Here is a 19673-nt window from a genome sequence, read left to right on the forward strand (position 1 = left end):
TCTTGAATAAAACTGAAAAGCTGCAGATGCTGGAAATCTGAAATAAAAACAGTGCAGGAAATACTCAGCGGGTCTGCCAGCATCTGTGGAGAGACACAGTTAACATTTCAAATGGGGCGGCACGGTAGCACAGTGGTTAGCACTGCTGCTTCACAGCTCCAGGGTCCCGGGTTCGATTCCCGGCTCGGGTCACTGTCTGTGTGGAGTTTGCACATTCTCCTCGTGTCTGCGTGGGTTTCCTCCGGGTGCTCCGGTTTCCTCCCACAGTCCAAAGATGTGCGGGTTAGGTTGATTGGCCAGGTAAAAAATTGCCCCTTAGAGTAGTGGGATTAGCGGGTAAAATATGTGGGGGTAGGGCCTGGGTGGGATTGTGGTCGGTGCAGACTCGATGGGCCGAATGGCCTCCTTCTGCACTGTAGGGTTTCTATTTCTTTCTTTCTATGATATGATTGAACTGATAGAAGATAGAAATAGGATGACCAACTCTGGATGATACCCGAGAAGTCACGTGGATGTGAGGGGTCCCTCAAAGGAGGCCACACTGCTCCCAGACATTCCTTGCTCCCAACAGATACAGACTTCTGTGCCCAACTCCCCTCCAAGAGCAGAGATATATAGAATCACCTCTCCCTGACCCTCCCTTTTCTGCACTCTCTCAGAAGCTCCGCTCCCTAAACCCCACCTTCCCCTCCGTTCTACCTGGATACTCCCCTCTTCATCAGGCCTGATCAGAACCCACCTTGCTCACTTCGCTGGCCCCCATCCACCATCAGACTGCCCTGATTCTGAATTCTACCATCCAGTTCCTGAAGCCGAACAACATTGAGGAAAGAGAGCTGTACTGCATTGCTGCTCCCTCTGCTCACTTGTGTCTGCACATGCACACTGTTCTGCCTCTGGTCTGCACATGTGCAGCAGCATTGTGCGCTTACCAGCTACTGAAGATGCTGGGACAGCAGCAAGAAGACACAGTGAGCAATCTCCTCACTTGCTGCCCAAAGGAATCCAGGACAAGTGGCATCTCAGAAAGCCCAGACCCTACACGTCAGACAGGAAGCCAATTTCGGGACAATCCTGGAAAATCCAGGACAGTTGGTCACCCAGGTGAAGCAGCAGTTTACCTGTACTTTCAGTTTAGTATACCGTTTTCGTAGCTCACAATGTGGTCTCCTCTATGTTGAGGAGACCAGATACAGATTGGGTGCCTGTATATAGAACATGTCCACTCAGTCCACCAGCATGGCACTGAGTTTTTTCATTGCTAGCCATTTTAATTCTCCATCTTCTCTCGCACTCATTTTTGTCCTTGCCCTGCTGCTATATTTCAGTGGAACTGAATGCAAATTGAGGAACAACACCTCAATGTCCAATTTTGGCACTCCACAGTCTACTGGACTCGATATTGAGTTCAACGAGTTCAACAATTTCAGGGCATGAACTCTATACTCCATTTTGATTCTGATTTTCTTGCTATGTACTGGTACGAATCTTGTTTTTACTATTTTTGCTATAGAACAGAGCTAGCATTATTCATTATTTCATGATTCTCACTCGCTCTGAACAATTGTTTTGTCCATATATGCTTCGGCGACTTGCACAACTGAAGTACTGGAGAAGTACCACCGACGGTATCTTCACAAGATCCTCCACATCTCGTGGCAAGAAAGGCAGTCCAACAGCAACGTCCTTTCCCAAACGATCCTGCTCAGCTTCAAGGCACTAATCAATCACAACCAGCTCCGTTGGGTTGGTCATTGGTATGCCTGACACAAGACCCTGAAGCAACTGCTTCACTTGGAACTCGGTCATGACAGGAAATTCCTTGGAGGATAGCAGAAATGCTTTAGGGATGTTCAAAATGCATCACTGAAGAAATCAAATATAATTGCCAACTCAAGAGACATGCTGGTTTGTGATTGACCCAAATGGAGAATGCTCATTCAGGAAGGCACTGAACACAACGACAGACTTAGTCAGGCACGTGCATAGCCAAACCTGAGGTTTTAGAAGCACACACAATTCTGCAAACCAAATCATCAACACAACCCTTCAAGCACCAAGACATATGGCAGCGTCTGCAGATTGTGCATTTGACTTATCAGCCATCTTCAAACTCATCGAACCAAAGTGGACGCAGGAATGTGAAAGCCCTGGAGAAGAACCACCAATCATAAATTCACACGATTATCCAAATTTGGTGACAAGAAGGGCAGTGTAACAGTAGCATCCTCTCTGGAGCAAACCTGCCCAGCATCGAGGGACTGCCAAGAAGAAGAACAACAACCATTACCTCTTCCTTTGTCTTTTGTTCCATGACATATTTGTTATTTATTCTCTCAAGCCCTCTATCCAACCTTAATCCTTCTCTTTTGTTCTTTCGCCACTCATAGAATCACAGAATCCCTACAGTGCAGAAGGATGCTGCCCATTGAGTCTGCACTGACTCTCTGACAGAGAGATCCCGCCCAGGCCCTTTCCCGTAACCCCATATATTTACACCGCTCATCCCCTCACCTACATATCTCAGGACAATAGGGGCAATTTACCATGGCCAGTCCACTTAACCTGCACACCTTTGGACTGTGGGAGTAAACTGGAGCATGTGGAGTCATGGAGAGAATATGCAAACTCCACACAGTCGCACAAGGCTGAAATTGAACCCGGATCCCTTGCACTGAGAGACAGCAGTGCTGGCCCACTGTGCTGCCCTCCACTCTTTTAATGGCATAAAACCCATCACGTTTTTACATTTGTTTAGTTTTGAAAAAGTCGTATTTGACTGAAAACATCAATTCTGTTTCTTTCTCCATAGATGCTGGCAGTCCTGCTGAGTATTTCTAGCAGTTTCCAGTTTTATCACTTGATAGTTTGTTCAGCACCTTAAACTTCTATGAATTTAGGGCTGAAGTTAGAAGACTGAGGACTCAGTCTTCAGTGATTTCATGTCATTGTAACATACTGTATCAATCCAGACTGAGCTCAGGAGGTGGTTATCACAGTTCTTCTATATTTGATTGCCAAACTGTATAAGTAGGATAAATTGTTCAATAAAGAACATTGGGTTCATGGGTACTGTACTTCATTATGATTTTTTAGTTTAGAATATATCTGTCATCATTCACTCACAGCTGATTGTCACACTGCTAATGTGTATGTAATGTTTAAAATCTGTATAAGATTTAATATTTTTGTGCACATTTTGTGTTTGAATAGATGGTTGACCCATGGTATATCTATCTATTCACCCTATTTATCATTCACCTGAGTTACAATCTCATTAGTGCTTTAGTTGCATACCTTATCTTTTAAGACGTTTCACATATTTTAATGATGGTAACTGTTATTTAAATTACTTTTGCAGCGGAAAACAGCACCTGTGCCTTCTGGTGTCCCTCCACCTCCACCACCTCCTCCCACTGGTGGAATTCCAGCTCCACCTCCCCTCCCAGGAGGCATTGCTCCTCCCCCTCCCCCACCTCCCCTCCCAGGAGGCATTGCTCCTCCCCCTCCTCCACCTCCCCTTCCAGGTTGCGGACCACCACCACCACCTCCACTTCCTGGCGGTCCAGGTATGCCACCACCACCACCACCACCTTTTGGAGGCCCACCTCCTCCACCACTGTTTGGAGGTGCACCCCCTCGCATGGGAGCCCCTGCAGTGCTGCCGCATGGACTACAGCCGAAAAAACAATACAATCCAGAAGCTGCAATGCGAAGAGCCAACTGGTCCAAGGTGAGAAGTTGTTAGATGCAAGTGCATTTCTTCTTGTGTCAACTATTTTGTCTTGCATGCTTTAGCTTTTGACGCTAAGCAACCAGCTTAAAATATTACTGTGACATCTACTTCCATGATGTGGAGTTGCCGGTGTTGAACTGGGGTGGGCACAATAAGAAGTCTCTCAACACCAGGTTCAAATTCAACAGGTGAATTTGGTATCAGGCGCTTTCGGACCACTGCTCCTTCATCAGGTAAGTGGAGAGTTAGGTTCACAAGCAAGGCAAATATAGACAAAGGCTCAATTGCAAGATAATGTTTGGAATGCAAGTCTTTACAGGTACAGACAATGCGAGTGGAGAGAGGGATAATCTCAGGTTAAAGAGGTGTGAATTATCTCAAGCCAGGACAGTTAGTGAGATTTTGCAAGCCCAAGCAAGACACGAGGGTTACAGATAGTGTGACATGAACCCAAGATCCTGATTGAGGCCTCATGCGTGCGGAACTTGACTATTAGTTTCTGCTCAGCGATTTTGCACTGTCGTGTGTCTTGAAGGCCGCCATGGAGAACGCTTACCTGAAGATCAGAGACTGAACAGGACATTCAACCGCGCTATGCACTAGATACATCGATGACATTTTCTTCCTTTGGACTCACGGCGAACAATCACTGAAACAACTATATGATGACATCAACAAGTTCCATCCCACCATTAGACTCACCATGGACGACTCTCCAGAATCGGTTGCATTCTTGGACACATGCATCTCCATCAAGGAGAATCGCCTCAGCACTTCACTGTACCGCAAGCCCACGGATGACGTCACGATGCTCCACTTCTCCAGCTTCCATCCTAAACATGTTAAAGAAGCCATCCCCTATGGCTTGCTGAATTGTTCCCCGACAGGAAGGGAACACTCCTGCCTGGTGATTGTCGAGCATGTCCGTTCATCTGTTGTCGTGGCGTCTGCAAGGGGTAAGCCATGGGGTACAGGTCTCTGGCACAGAGTCTGTCCTTGTTGCTCAGAAGGGAAGGGGTGAGAGGAGTAGAACATTAGTTACTGGGGACTCCATAGTTAGGGGGATACATAGGAGTTTCTGTGGGAACGAGAGGGACTCGTGGCTGGTGTGTTGCCTCCCAGGTGCCAGGATCCGTGATGTCTTGGATCGTGTTTTCGGGATCCTTAAGGGGGAGGGGGACCAGCCCCAAGTCGTGGTTCACATAGGCACCCAAGACATAGGTAGGAAAAGGGATGGGGATGTAAGGCAGAAATTCAGGGATTTAGGGTGGAAGTTTAGGGCTAGAACAAACAGAGTTGTAATCTCTGGTTTGTTACCCGTGCCACACGATAGTGAGGAGAGGAATAGGGAGAGAGAGCATTTGAACACGTGGCTACAGGGATGGTGCAGGAGGGAGGGATTCAGATCCCTGGACAATTGGGGCTCATTCTGGGGTAGGTGGGACCTCTACAAATGGGATGGTCTACACCTGAACCAGAGGGGTACCAATATCCTGGGGGGGGGGGGGAAATTTGCTAATGCTCTTCGGGAGGATTTAAACTAATTCAGCAGGGGGATGGGAACCTGAATTGTAGCTCCAGTGTACAGGAGGTTGAGAGTAGTGAGGTCATGGATAAGGTTTCAACGTCACAGGAGTGTACTGGCAGGTAGGAAGGTGGTCTGAAGTGTGTATACTTCAACGCCAGGAGCATCCGGAATAAGGTGGGTGAACTTGCAGCATGGGTTGGTACCTGGGACTTCGATGTTGTGGCCATCTCGGAGACATGGATAGAGCAGGGACAGGAATGGTTGTTGCAGGTTCCAGGGTTTAGATGTTTCAGTAAGAGCAGGGAAGGTGGTAAAAGCTATAGTTCGAGTACTTTAGAGGGCTCAGTTTTTGTCCAATGTGTGCAGGAGGGTTTCCTTTCACAGTATGTAGATAGACCAACAAAAGACGAGGCCATATTGGATTTGGTACTGGGTAATGAACCAGACCAGGTGTTAGATTTGGAGGTAGGTGAGCACTTTAGTGACAGTGACCACAATTCGGTTACGTTTACTTCAGCGATGGAAAGGGATAGGTATATACCGAAGGGCAAGAGTTATAGCTGGGGGAAAGGAAATTATGATGCGATTAGGCGAGATTTAGGATGCATAGGTTGGGGAAGGAAACTGCAGGGGATGGGCACAATTGAAATGTGGAGCTTGTTCAAGGAACAGCTACTGCGTGTCCTTGATAAGTATGTACCTGTCAGGCAGGGAGGAAGTGGTCGAGTGAGGGAACCGTGGTTTACTAAAGAAGTTGAATCTCTTGTGAAGAGGAAGAAGGAGACTTGTGTAAAGATGAGATGTGAAGGCTCAGTTAGGGCGCTTGAGAGTTACAAGTTAGCCAGGAAGGACCTAAAGAGAGAGTTAAGAAGAGCCAGGAGGGGACATGAGAAGTCTTTGGCAGGTAGGATCAAGGAAAACCCTAAAGCTTTCTATAGGTATGTCAGGAATAAAAGAATGACAAGGGTAAGATTAGGGCCAGTCAAGGACAGTAGTGGGAAGTTGTGCGTGCAGCCTGAAGAGATAGAAGAGGCACTAAATGAATATTTTTCGTCAGTATTCACGCAGGAAAAAGACAATGTTGTCGAGGAGAATACTGAGATACAGGCTATTGGACTGGATGGAATTGAGGTTAATAAGGAGGAGGTATTAGCAATTCTGGAAAGTGTGAAAATAGATAAGTCCCCTGTGCCGGATGGGATTTATCCTAGGATTCTCTGGGAGGCGAGGGAGGAGATTGCAGAGTCTTTGGCTTTGATCTTTATGTCATCATTGTCTACATGAATAGTGCCAGGAGACTGGAGGATAGCAAATGTTGTCCCCTTGTTAAAGAAGGGGAGTAGAGACAAACCTGGTAATTATAGACCAGTGAGCCTTACTTCTGTTGTGGGCAAAGTTTTGGAAAGGATTGTAAGAGATGGGATTTATAATCATCTAGAAAGGAATAATTTGATTTGGGATAGTCAACACGGTTTTGTGAAGGGTAGGTCGTGCCTCACAAACCTTATTGAGTTCTTTGAGAAGGTGACCAAAGAGGTGGATGAGGGTAAAGCAGTTGATGTGGTGTATATGGATTTCAGTAAAGCGTTTGATAAGGTTCCCCACGGTAGGCTATTGCAGAAAATACGGATGCATGGGATTGAGGGTGATTTAGCGGTTTGGATCAGGAATTGGCGAGCTGTAAGAAGACAGAGGGTGGTGGTTGATGGGAAATGTTCATCCTGGAGTTCAGTTACTAGTGGTGTACCGCAAGGATCTGTTTTGGGGCCACAGCTGTTTGTCATTTTTATAAATGACCTGGATGAGGGCATAGAAGGATGGGTTAGTAAATTTGCGGATGACACTAAAGTCGGTGGAGTTGCGGAAGGTTGTTGCAGGTTACAGAGGGACATAGATAAGCTGCAGCACTGGGCTGAGAGGTGGCAAATGGAGTTCAATGCGGAAAAGTGTGAGGTGATTCACTTTGGAAGGAGTAACAGGATTACAGAGTACTGGGCTAATGGTAAGATACTTGGTAGTGTGGATGAACAGAGAGATCTCGGTGTCCATGTGCATAGATCCCTGAAAGTTGGCACCCAGGTTGATAAGGTTGTTAAGAAGGCGTATGGAGTGTTAGCTTTTATTGGTAGAGGGATTGAGTTTCGAAGCCAGGAGGTCATGTTGCAGCTGTACAAAACTCTGGTGCGGCCGCACTTGGGGTATTGCATACAGTTCTGGTCGCTGCATTATAGGAAGGATGTGGAAGCATTGGAAAGGGTGCAAAGGAGATTTACTAGGATGTTGCCTGGTATGGTGGGAAGGTCTTATGAGGAAAGGCTGAGGGACTCGAGGTTGTTTTGGTTAGAGAGAAGAAGGTTAAGAGGTGACTTAATCGAGGCATACAAGATGATCAGAGGATTAGATAGGGTGGATAGTGAGAGCCTTTTTCCTCGGATGGTGATAGCTAGCACGAGGGGACATAGCTTTAAATTGAGGGGTGATAGATATGGGACAGATGTCAGAGGTAGGTTCTTTACTCAGAGTGGGAAGGGCGTGGAATGCCCTGCCTGCAGCATACGTGGACTCGCCAACATTAAGGGCATTTAAATGGTCATTGGATAAACATAGAAACATAGAAAAACTACAGCACAAACAGGCCCTTCGGCCCCACAAGTTGTGCCGAGCATATTCCTACCTTCCAGGCCTACCTATGACCCTCCATCCTATTAAGTCCCGTGTACTCATCCAGGAGTCTCTTAAAAGTCCCTATTGAGTTTGCCTCCACCACCACTGACGGCAGCCGATTCCACTCGCCCACCACCCTCTGTGTGAAAAACTTCCCTCGAACATTTCCCCTGTACCTCCACCCCAGCACCTTAAACCTGTGTCCTCTCGTAGCAGCCATTTCCACCCTGGGAAAAAGCCTCTGAGAGTCCACCCGATCTATGCCTCTCAACATCTTATATACCTCTATTAGGTCTCCTCTCATCCTACGTCTCTCCAAGGAGAAAAGACCGAGCTCCCTCAGCCTATCCTCATAAGGCATGCCACTCAACCCAGGCAACATCCTTGTAAATCTCCTCTGCACCCTTTCAATCTTTTCCACATCCTTCCTGTAATGAGCACAGTACTCCAAGTGAGGTCTGACGAGGGTCTTCTATAGCTGCATCATTATCCCCGGACTCCTAAACTCAATCCCTCGATTGATAAAGGCCAGCACACCATACGCCTTCTTAACCACCTCCTCCACCTGCGGGGCTGATTTTAGAGTCCTATGGACCCGGACCCCAAGGTTCTTCTGATCCTCGACAGTACTAAGAATCTTTCCCTTTATATTGTACTCCTTCATCCCATTTGACCTACCAAAATGGACCACTACGCATTTATCTGGGTTGAAGTCCATCTGCCACTTCTCCGCCCAGTCTTGCATCTTATCTATGTCCCTCTGTAACTTCTGACATCCCTCCAGACTATCCCCAACCCCACCAACCTTCGTGTCGTCGGCAAACTTACCAACCCATCCCTCCATTTCCTCATCCAGGTCATTTATGAAAATGACAAACAGCAAGGGTCCCAGAACAGATCCCTGGGGCACACCACTGGTGACCGACCTCCATTTAGAAAAAGACCCATCTATGGCTTGTCCATAGGGGATGGCTTCTTTAACGTGTTTAGCGTGGAAGCTGGAGAAGTGGAGCATCGTGAGGTTATCCATGGTACAGTGAAGTGCTGAGGTGATTATCCTTGATGGAGATGCATGTGTCCAAGAATGCAACCAATTCTGCAGAGTAGTCCATGGTGAGTCTGATGGTGGGTGGAACTTGTTGATGTCATCATATAGTTGTTTCAGTGATTGTTCGCCGTGAGTCCAAAGGAAGAAAATGTCATCGATGTATCTAGTGCATGGCGCCGGTTGAATGCCCTGTGTGGTGAAGAGGTCTTTTTCAAACTTGTGCATGAAGGTGTTGGCATATTGAGGTGCGAATCTGGTCCCCATAGCTGTTCCATGTGTCTGAATAAGGAACTGATTGTTGAAGGTAAAGACGTTGTGGTCCAGGATGAAGCGGATGAGTTGGAGAATTGCATCTGGAGATTGGGAGTCCTCAGTGTTGAGCACTGAGGCAGTTGCAGCAATGCCGTCGTCATGGGGGATACTGCTGTAGAGTGCCGAGACGTCCGTTGTGATGAGGAATGTTCCTGGTTCAACTGCTCCATGGGTTTCTGTAAGAGATCCATAGTGTCTCAACAGAAGCTGGGGGTTCCTTGTGTGATGGGTACAGGATGCCTTCGACGTTGCCAGAGAGGTTCTTGCACAGGGTCCCATTGCCTGATATGATGGGACGGCCCGATGTGTTGGCCTTTTGTATCTTCAGGAGGCAGTAGGGATCTCCAATGTGGGGAATATGTAGGATGAGAGCAGGTAGGGTGCTCTGAAGATCTGGATCAAAGAGTTGGCGGGTGTGTTCTTTGGTCGGATCTGCGGGTAACAGTCTATAGTGTTCCTGGTTTTTCTGTTGTCGGTACAATTCCTTGCAGTAATCCGTTCTGTTCAGTCTGATGGTGGCCCCTCCTTTGTCTGCTGGTTTGATGACAATGTTGTTGTTGGTCTTGAGAGCGCGGATGGCATTGCGTTGTGCTTGGGTGACGTTCAGGGCTGTCTTGAGTGCGGCTGATGAATCTGACATTGACGCATCTCCTGATGGCTTGAGCATGCATGTCAAGTTGAGGGCAGCAGCCTTCTGGAGGGGTCCAATTTGACTCTCTCCTCTTTGGTTGCTGCACCCCGGATCCCTCTGTTGGCTGTTCCGGTTCATTGGCTGTCTCATAGGGTTCGCTGTTGGCCTCTTGGGGTTTGTGGAAAAGATATCCATTGTCTGTACCTGTAAAGACTCACATTCCAACCATTATCTTACAATTAAGTCTTTGCCTATATATGCCCTGTTTGTGAACCCAACTCTCCGCTCACCTGATGAAGGAGCAGCGCTCCGAAAGCATGCGATACCTGGTGTTGGACTTTAACCTGGTGTTGAGAGACTTCTACCTATTTCCATCTCTTTAAAAAACTTACCCATTATCTGTATGTTACTGATGAGCAGCCAATTCTAAACACCTTGCCCTCACCAAAACCCTCGGATATGTTTGCCTGAGCCATTGTTCATTTTGATCGCAGGTCCCTGTTTGAATTCCCCTCGTCAGGTTTCCACCCTTTAACAACATGAAAGTGGCTCGAACTAAATTCACTCATGTTATTCTTTGAGACTGTGACCATCGTGCATTTTCCCTCCACAATCCCGATTAGCTTTTCATTAGGGCAAGACTGAGCTCAGTTTGCATCCCCAGATAATGTTTCTATTCTTTCACATGATGTGGGCTTCGCTGGCTCGACCAGCATTTATTGCCCATCTCCAATTGCCCTAGAGAATGTGGAGATGAGCCGCCGCCTTGAACCACTGCCTTCCATGTTCTGTAGATACACTCACAGTGCTGGTAGGAGAAGTCAATAGCATTAGATATTAAAAATTACTGAGAACTTAACAGCACTTGGTTGCTAGTTTTTTGGATAGATCAATGTCTTGGTACATCTTTTCAGAGCTTGAAAGACCAAGTCTGCCCACAATATGGTTGGGTGCATCGCTTCTCTGGAACAGAGTTTTGAGTTTGGAAAAAAAACTTTGGAGTTTTGAGCTGCTGAGCCCCATTGGAGGCAGTGTTTTGTTTGAAACTTCAGTAAAGATTGAGCCTATTTGCATACATGTGTCTATCTGTGCATCCATTTATCTGTCACCTCCCTGGATCTTGACACATATACAGTTAAATGACTTAAGTGCATTTTAAATTCTAGAACCGATGGAGAAAGTTTTCGCAGCCCGTTGGAGACGAGTTTTGACACAGAGGGAGCAGGAAAATGTTTGAAGAGGGGCATTGAGCTGGCTTTCCAATGTTTTTATGTCTCCAACTGTTTTTCTTAGTGGAGGGCATCTGCATGCCCGGGATACAACCTGTGCAGTACCAGGAAGTCAGTTAAGACCATTATGGCATGAATTAGTTGACATTTTCCACAGACATTGACAGTGGGCGGCATGGTGACAGTGGTTAGCACTGCTGCCTCACAACGCCAGGGACCCAAGTTCGATTCCCAGCTTGGGTCACTGTTAGTGTGGAGTCTGCACATTCTCCTCATGTCTGCGTGGGTTTCCTCTGAATACTCTGGTTTCTTCCCACAGTCCAAAAGATGTGTTGGTTAGGTGCATTGACCATGCTAGATTCTCCCTCAGTGTACCTGAACAGCTGCCGGAGTGTGGCAACTAGGGGCATTGCAGTGTAAGCCTACTTGTGACACTAATAAATAGTGAAATAAATAAGTGAAATAAGTAATTTTGTGCATGAAACTCCCACTGTCTCTATAGCTTGTCTCCTTGCGGGAGGTTGGAGCACCATAACCAGTTATCCTTAAATGAGCATATAAATCTTCATTCAGTAGATCTGCAGGCAAATTATTTGAAGTGAAAATGTTTTCACTATTGACAGGTTCACCTGTTCAAAATGTAAGGATTTGCCTGCAGTTTCCAGCCTTAGTAGCATGCCTGAATCTTGCGTGCCTTCTTCTTGTCCATCCATCTGAGGGGTGCACACTGTTTCATATTGGGCTACCGGCCACTCTTCCCTTCTGCTGCTTTGATTGACCCTTCCATGTTCAATGGGCCTGGAATGCGCTGCCGGGCAAGGTGGTGGAGGCGGACACACTGGGAACGTTTAAGACTTATCTAGATAGCCGCATGAACGGAGTGGGAATGGAGGGATACAAAATAATGGTCTAGTTTGGACCAGGGAGCGGCGAGGGCCGAAGGGCCTGTTCCTGTGCTGTATTGTTCTTTGTTTCTTTGTTTCAGTGCCCTCACATTGTCCCTAATTGGATGATGTCCTGGAGACAACTGCTTAAGTGACTGCCCACTGGAGGATCACACCCAATGTCCCACCATTAGTTTTTTCAGGTTTTCAACCCAGAATTCAGACTCTCAATGGGATTGATCTGCTCCCGGGAAATGTTCAAGCCCCTTTTGTGTCCTGCAGAGTACCTTGCATTTGTAGAAATGTCTTCACATGCCTGCTACGTATAGACTACCTGCAGAAGGAGACAGAGAATCTTCTAGCCGCAAAGAGAAGTTAAGAAAATGAACGAGATAAGGACTGTGACTTTAAAATTAACTGGATGAGTCCATGTGTCCTATTTTTACATGTGCAATTCAAAAGAAGCTTTTTGCATTCAACTGACCAATTTGAATGCATGAATGTTAAGAGGTTTTCACCCCTAATGCAGTCAATCATTTGCCAGTACGTTTGCTGAGAAATCCAACTCAGTGAAACATGGGAATTCTCAGACTCCAAATCCTTCGTACTAACCGCTTTCTACTTCTGAAACATCTCACAAAAATGTGGTGGAATGTGACATCTTTATACTGATGTTCTTCCCTAGTTGAGTGCCTTGTTTAAATGCCTTTCGAACACTGTTGTGGAATACTTTGCGCAAACTTTTATGGGTTTTAGCTTGGAAAACGTCAAGGCAAGAACCTTTTGTTAATTAAAAGTGTCACTGTTTGATCAGCTATATTTTCACAGTAATTTCCAAACATTTAGTTCCACTACTGCCTCCATTTTACGTTGACATTTTAAGCTAAAACTGCATTTGAGCCCACAGTTCAGGCAATTTGCAGGATATAATTTTTGTAAAGCTCCATGTCGGTACTCATCTTTCAACTTGTGTGCAGCAGCTTGGGACAGATTTTTTTCTGTTGTTAAAGAGGTAATGTAAAGGCAGGTTAGAATCATAGAATCCTACAGTGCAGAAGGAGACCATTCAGCCCATCGAGGCTGCATTGATCACAATCCCACGCAGGTCCTACCCCCATAAGCCCATGCATTTACCCTAGCTAGTCCCTCTGACACCAAAGGACAATTTAGCATGGTCAGTCCACCTAACCCGCACACCTTTGGACTGGTTTTGTTTTGTGTTTTTGAATTTGAATGGTAAGATAATACCACAGTCTTTTGAAAACTTGGTGTTATTGATGATGGTTCCTTCTGATCAAATGGATCAGCACTTCATTATATTTGGCATTGCATGGACTATATGAGTTTCAATCTAAATTTTTAGTTTTTACTTCACCCTTGTGTTTAGATGGATTGTATTTTCATATTATGTGCTATATTTTGTGTTGATTCAATGAATTGCGTTGTATTTTGGTGATTTCTAGGATAAAGCAACTCCTTAATGTAGAACAATATAACCATAGTTACTGTGCAGAATTCTGGAGGCTGTTCACCCATCTTGTCTGCGCCTGTCAAAAAAGAGAAAATAAAATTGCTACGCATTTTAATTCCAATTTCCAGCACCTTGTCCATAGCCTTGCGGCTTGCAGCACTAGATGCAGATTCGGGTACCATTTAAATGAGTTGAGCTTTTAAGCCTTGAACCAATTTAGACAGTGAATTCCAGAAGCCCACCATCCTCTGGGTGAAAAGGTTTGGTTTTTCCTTTTACCAATCACCTTAAATCTATGCCCCTGGTAATTGACCCTCTTCTCTCTCCCCCCCCCCCCCCTCTCCTCCCCCCCCTCCTCTCCTCCCCCCCCCCCCCACCCACACACACACACACCTCAATTATGTCACCCCTCACTCTCTTCTGTTCTAAGGAAAACAATCCTAGCCGATCCAACCTCTCCTCATAAGTGCAATTTTCAAGCTCTGGCAACATTCTTGTAAATTTCCTCTGCACTCTCTCCTGAGCAATTATGTCTTCTTGTAATGTGGTGACTAGAACTGGGCACAGTGTTCCAACTGTGGCCTAACCAGCTTTTTTATACAGTTCCATCATTATATCCCTGCTTTTATATTCAACACCTCACCCAATAAAGGAAAGCATTCGATATGCTTTCTTGACCACCTTGTCCACCTGCCCTGCCACCTTCAAGGATCTGTGGACATGCACTTCAAGGTCTCTGACATCTTGAACCCCTCTCCCTATCATTCTGTTCATTGAGTATTCCCTTGCTTTGTTTAATGTGTTACTTCACACTTTTCCAGATTGAATTCCATTTGCTACTTCCCTACCCACTGAACCAAATCATTGAAATCACTTTGGAGTCAGCAGCTATCCTCTTCACTATCAACTACATGGCTAATTTTTGTGTCATCTGCAAATTTCCTAATCATGCCTCCAATATTTAAATCTAAATCATTGTTATAAGCAGCAGGGGCTCCAAGACTGAGCCCTGTAGACCACCACTAGAAAATGTTTTCCATTTGAAAATCCATCAACTCATGTCATCGAGCCAATTGTGGTTCCAACCTGACGTCTTCCCCTATATACCATGAGATCTCACTTTTCTGACCAGCGTACCATGTAGATTCAGGTGGATTTTAAAATAATATCTTCTGTTAAAGTGTATGTTCGTTTCTCAGTCTAGCAGTGGTGGCATTAGAAGTTTTGTTTGTCACCACGAAAGATTGACAAAGTAAACTTTGTAACAGCAATGAAAAGTACATTTTTAAAATCTATTTGCTATCAGATTTACATGGATCTCAGTAGAATTATGAATCTGTGACAGTGAGTACAAAAAAAAATCTTATCAAGACACTATGACAAATGTTATACAAAACAAAATCAGAATATAGTTTCAGATGAAAAAAATCCTTCAATTCTTTGGATCTCTTTTTTTGAATTAATTTTGTTCCTATTCTGGCATCCAGCTGTTTCTTACACGGATTGAGTATTTTATTCAAGCTTCAGTCACCATTTCTGCCAACCTATTTTAACTGTTCATCATCCTCTGCTCAAATAAGTATTTGGTGTTTACCATAGATTTTATCTTCATCATGGGCCTTAGTTCTTTTATCCGACTGCCCTTAGGAACTGAAAATGCTGTTTTGGGTTTAGTTTCTCTATTTTGTTAACGACTTTTCTTATCTCTGACACGTTTCCTTCCGAGATTTTGTTTCTCAATGCTATTGAGTCCTTCCTTTCAAATTATCATTCATTGTTGTTGTTCCAGCATCGGGGATCAGCTTCATTGTACTTCATTGATGTTGTCCCAATGTCTGGATGGCTCACTAAACATTGTGCCAGAATTGAATATAGTGCTCCAGGTATGACCGAGACAGGGCACTGAACAACTTCAGTATTAGCTCCTAAGGATTTGCTAATATGAGCCACCATCTTTGTTTACAGTTTATAGTTGTTATAGTTGCTTCTTTTCCTGCCTCAGACTGTTTAGATGTGGTGACCAGGAGCGAAACAATTTCCATAGAATTGTTTGAACTTTGCAGTAGTCTCATTTGATCCGTGTCAGTGAGCGAACGAATACATTAAAAAGTACAATACTGCGCTTGTTCAAAATCTAAAATATTAGCAGTAATAGGGGGGAATGTTACCATTTTGAGCCAAAGTGCCGAATCTGGGCGTCAAATAGATCCGCGCCTGGAATCCTCCTTGCAGCGCGCCCATACGTGTTTTGCCGGCTCCGGTCCGATTCGCGGTGTGGGCGGGGCTTCGCGCTGGCAGACCGATCGGAGTTCTGAACTGCACATGCGCAGTTCTTTAAAAAAATCTGACAGTGCGTGCCCGGGTGCAAAAAAAAAAGCAGAAACTGGAGAGAGCGGCTCTCTGACGGTCATCCTCTGGTCGGGGGTGGGGGAGGGGAAGGGGGTCTGATGTCTCATCCTCTGGGGGTGAGGAGAGGGGGTGTGATGTCTCATCCCCTGCGGGGGGGGTTTCTGCTGCCTGTCTGCGGCCGATGCCTCCTGCCGGAGTGGACGTGCGGCCATGCCATCCCACGAAACCTTCAGGATGAAGCGATTCCTCACTAAGAAGATGAAGCAGAACCGGCCGATTCCACAGTGTAAAGGGATACACCATCACTGGTACACTACCAGCCATAGCCATCTCTCCCACTCTCTTGCCCCTGCAGGGAAGAGTAATTTGTGGCTGGTAGTGTACCAGTGATGGTGAATCCCTTTACACTGTGGAATCGGCCGGTTCTGCTTCTTCATCTTAGCGAGGAATCGCTTCATCTTGAAGTTTTCGTGGGATGGCATGGCCGCACGTCCACTCCGGCAGAAGGCATCGACCGTAGACTGGCAGCCAACCCCCCGCCCCCCCAAGAGGATGAGACGTCACACCACCGCCACTCCCACCCCCAGGATGAGACGTCACACCTCCCCCGCCCAGGGGATGAGACGTCACACCCCTCTCCTCCTCCCGCCCCGACCAGAGGATAACCTGGGTCAGAGGACCAGAGGATGACCTGGGTCAGAGGACCAGAGGATGACCTGGGTCAGAGAGCCGTTGCAATCTCTGACCCCGCTCTTCGGAGGCTGCAGTGGCAAGTTCAGACTATTATTTTACAGATCGGTAACAGCGTGGACGCGGATCGGGCCAGAAGACGGTAAAGTGGGATTTGGCGGTAGAGTTGGGCGCGTGGTTCATTAAGTCGATTTAAATGCATGCAAGTACAGTTAAATCGTTGGGCCGCCCGTTTCGGGTGCGGGCTGGACCCCGCGCCCGAATCGAGTGTCAGTAAAGCGTGATCTGCTCGGATTCGGCTGCAGATCGCGTTAAAGGCCCGATTTTGTGCCCGAAAACGGGTGTGAAGTTTTGGTAAAATCAGGCCCATAGTGTTGAGCTTCTTGAGAGTTATTGGAGCTCCACTCATCCAGGCAAGTGGAGAATTTTCCATTACACTCCTGCCTTGTACCTTGTGGATGGCGGACAGATTTTTGGGATTCAAATTACTCGTCAGAGAATTCTCAGACTCTGTCCTGCTCTTGTAGCACATCTTATCTATATGGCTTGTGCAATTCAGTGGCAGCCAGGATGTTGATAGTGATGGCACTGTCATTGAAAATCAAGAGACGATGGTCAAATTCTCTCTTGTTGGAGATGGTCAATTGGTATTTGGTGCAAATGTTACTTGCCACTTATCAGCCCAAGCACGAATGTTGTCCAGGTGTTGCTGCATACAGACATGGACTGCATTAGTATCTGAGGAGCTATGAATGGTGCTGAACATGGTGCAATCATCAGCAAACATCCCCATTCTGACTTTGTCGCAGAGGGACGATTATTAATGAAGCAGCCGAGGATTCTTGGGCCCAGGACATTACTCTGAGGAAGGCTTGCATTGTTGTCCTGGAACGAATCAAATCCTGCCTTCATGTCAAGGACCATGAGTCTCATCTCAACTCTTAGATTTCAGCTATTTTGTCCATGTTTGCATCAAGACTATAATGAGGACTGGAGCTGAGTGGTCCTGACTGAACCAAAACTGAATGTCAGTGTGCAGATTATTTCTGAGTAAGTGCCTTTGTCGGCAACACCATCCGTCACTTTGTTGATAATCAAGAGTAGACCGATAGCGCTGTTATTGACCTGATTGGATTAGTTCTGCTTTTTGTGGACAGGGCATACTGAGCAATTTTTCACATTGCTGGGGAGATGCAAGTGTTGTAATTGTATTGGAACAGCTTGGATAGGGGTATGGCTGTTCTGAAGTACCAGTCTTCAGCACTATTGTTAGAATGTTGTCAGGACCTGATAGCTTTGCAGTATCTAGTGCCTTGAATCATTCCATCATATCGTGGAGTGAATCAATTTGACTGAAGATTAGCATCTGTGATGCTGGGGATCTTAGGAGGAGACTGAGATGGATCATCCGCCCATCACTGTGTCAGTTTGGTCTTTTGTGCTGATGTGCTGGGCTTCTCCATCATTGAAGATGGAGATATTTGTGAAGTCGTCTCCTCCAGTTAGTTGTTTAATTGTCCATCACCATTCATGACTGGATGTGGCTGGACTGCAAAACTTTGATCTGATCTGTTGGTTGAGGGACCACTTCGCTCTATTACATAATGCTTCCGCTGTTGACGTGCAAGTCAAGGACCATGAGTCTCATCTCAACTCTTGATTTCAGCTATTTTGTCCATGTTTTTACATCAAGACTATAATGAGGTCTGGAGCTGAGTGGTCCTGACTGAACCAAAACTGAATGTCAGTGTGCAGATTATTTCTGAGTAAGTGCCTTTGTCGGCAACACCGTCTCTCATTTTGTTGACGGATGGTGTTGTAGCTTCACCAATTTGATATCTCATTTTTAGGTATGCCTGGTGCTCCTCCTAGCGTGCCCTCCTGCACTCTTCTGATCCCTTGGCTTCATGGCAATGGCAGAATGGAGAATATGCTGGGCTATGAGGATGCAGGTTTTGATTGTATAGAATTCTGCTGCTTTGGACGGCTGCAGAGCCTCATGGATGCCCAATCTTGAGTTGCTCCATCTGTTCAAAATCTTTCCCATTTTGCACTGTGGTAATGCCGCACAATTACTTGGAGGGTATCCTCAGTGTGAAGACAGGATTTTGCTAATCCATTGTTGTGGGTCTGGAGTCCTATGTAGGCCAGACCAGGTAAGGACAGTAGATCTCCTTGCTGAAAGAACGTTTATCGACATGGTTTCATGGTTGCTATTACCAAGACTGGCTTTTTCTTTAATTCTAGATTTTTTTTTATTACTTTAAATTCCATCAGCTGATGTGGTGGGATTTGAACTTGTATCCCCAGAACATTAGCCTGGGTCTCTGGGTTGCTCGGCCAATGACATTGTACCACCACCTCACCTTCAGAATTCAAAGCCATTGGAGGTTATCCTGAAGGGCAAATTATGTGGTGATTGCCTGGCTCAGTGTGGATCTCATATGATTACTGACAGAGATTCAGCAGTTGCCATGGATTATCCTTTCCAAGATACCTTCTTGTTATATGAAACCTGAAAAACCTCGAGTGTAGTTGTAAAAAAAAAAGTTTTTAATAATCATTTGTTCTGGTCTATATTCGAAAGATTTATGAATTCTATTTTAAGTTGCATTGCACCAAAACTTTACACTGCGGCTGTCAGCTTTTACAATGCAAATCAGAGATTTTGTGGCAGCTGATACTCATATAAGAAGCATGGAACCATATTTTCAGGATTGGCCTCATGTTGAAATATAGTACAAAAGCAGAGTTTTTGTTGTTTTATCATCTCGAGGACCTAATAAGTCTTGTAATTACTACAGGTGCATTGTACAGAGTGCCATTCATTTCCCTGTTTAATGTTTAATAAATCCATCTTGTAGTTTATAGCCTAAGCCATGATCTGATGAAGTGTTCACTCTTCCCATTGTTGTCAAGTAAATCATGCGGCAAAGCGTGATATATTATGGTAAGCTGGTGTACAGTGATCAGTTCTCTTTTCATCTTCTGGCACGACATTTGTTTGGTTGCTAGGAGAGTTTAACTTTGCTGGATGCAAAGTAGGCTTGCAGTAACACTGCAATGAAGTTACTGTGAAGTCTCCTTATGGAAATAGTCAGTAACACAGAATCCAAGAAAAATATCTAGAA

At 45.6% G+C, this 19673-nt stretch overlaps 1 protein-coding gene across 5 annotated transcripts in view; it reads left to right on the plus strand.

Annotated features, from left to right (window-relative positions):
* Positions 1 to 19673, plus strand: part of diaph2 (diaphanous-related formin 2) — an 852337-nt gene that overhangs the window by 330490 nt on the left and 502174 nt on the right. For all 5 annotated transcript variants that reach the window (XM_078211680.1, XM_078211681.1, XM_078211683.1 and 2 more), the window contains one exon: positions 3362 to 3733. In XM_078211680.1, the coding sequence (XP_078067806.1) occupies positions 3362 to 3733 (372 nt within the window). The remainder of the gene's footprint in view (positions 1 to 3361; positions 3734 to 19673) is intronic.

Source organism: Mustelus asterias, chromosome 4 (genome assembly GCF_964213995.1).
Source record: "Mustelus asterias chromosome 4, sMusAst1.hap1.1, whole genome shotgun sequence".
Classification (NCBI taxonomy): domain Eukaryota; kingdom Metazoa; phylum Chordata; class Chondrichthyes; order Carcharhiniformes; family Triakidae; genus Mustelus; species Mustelus asterias.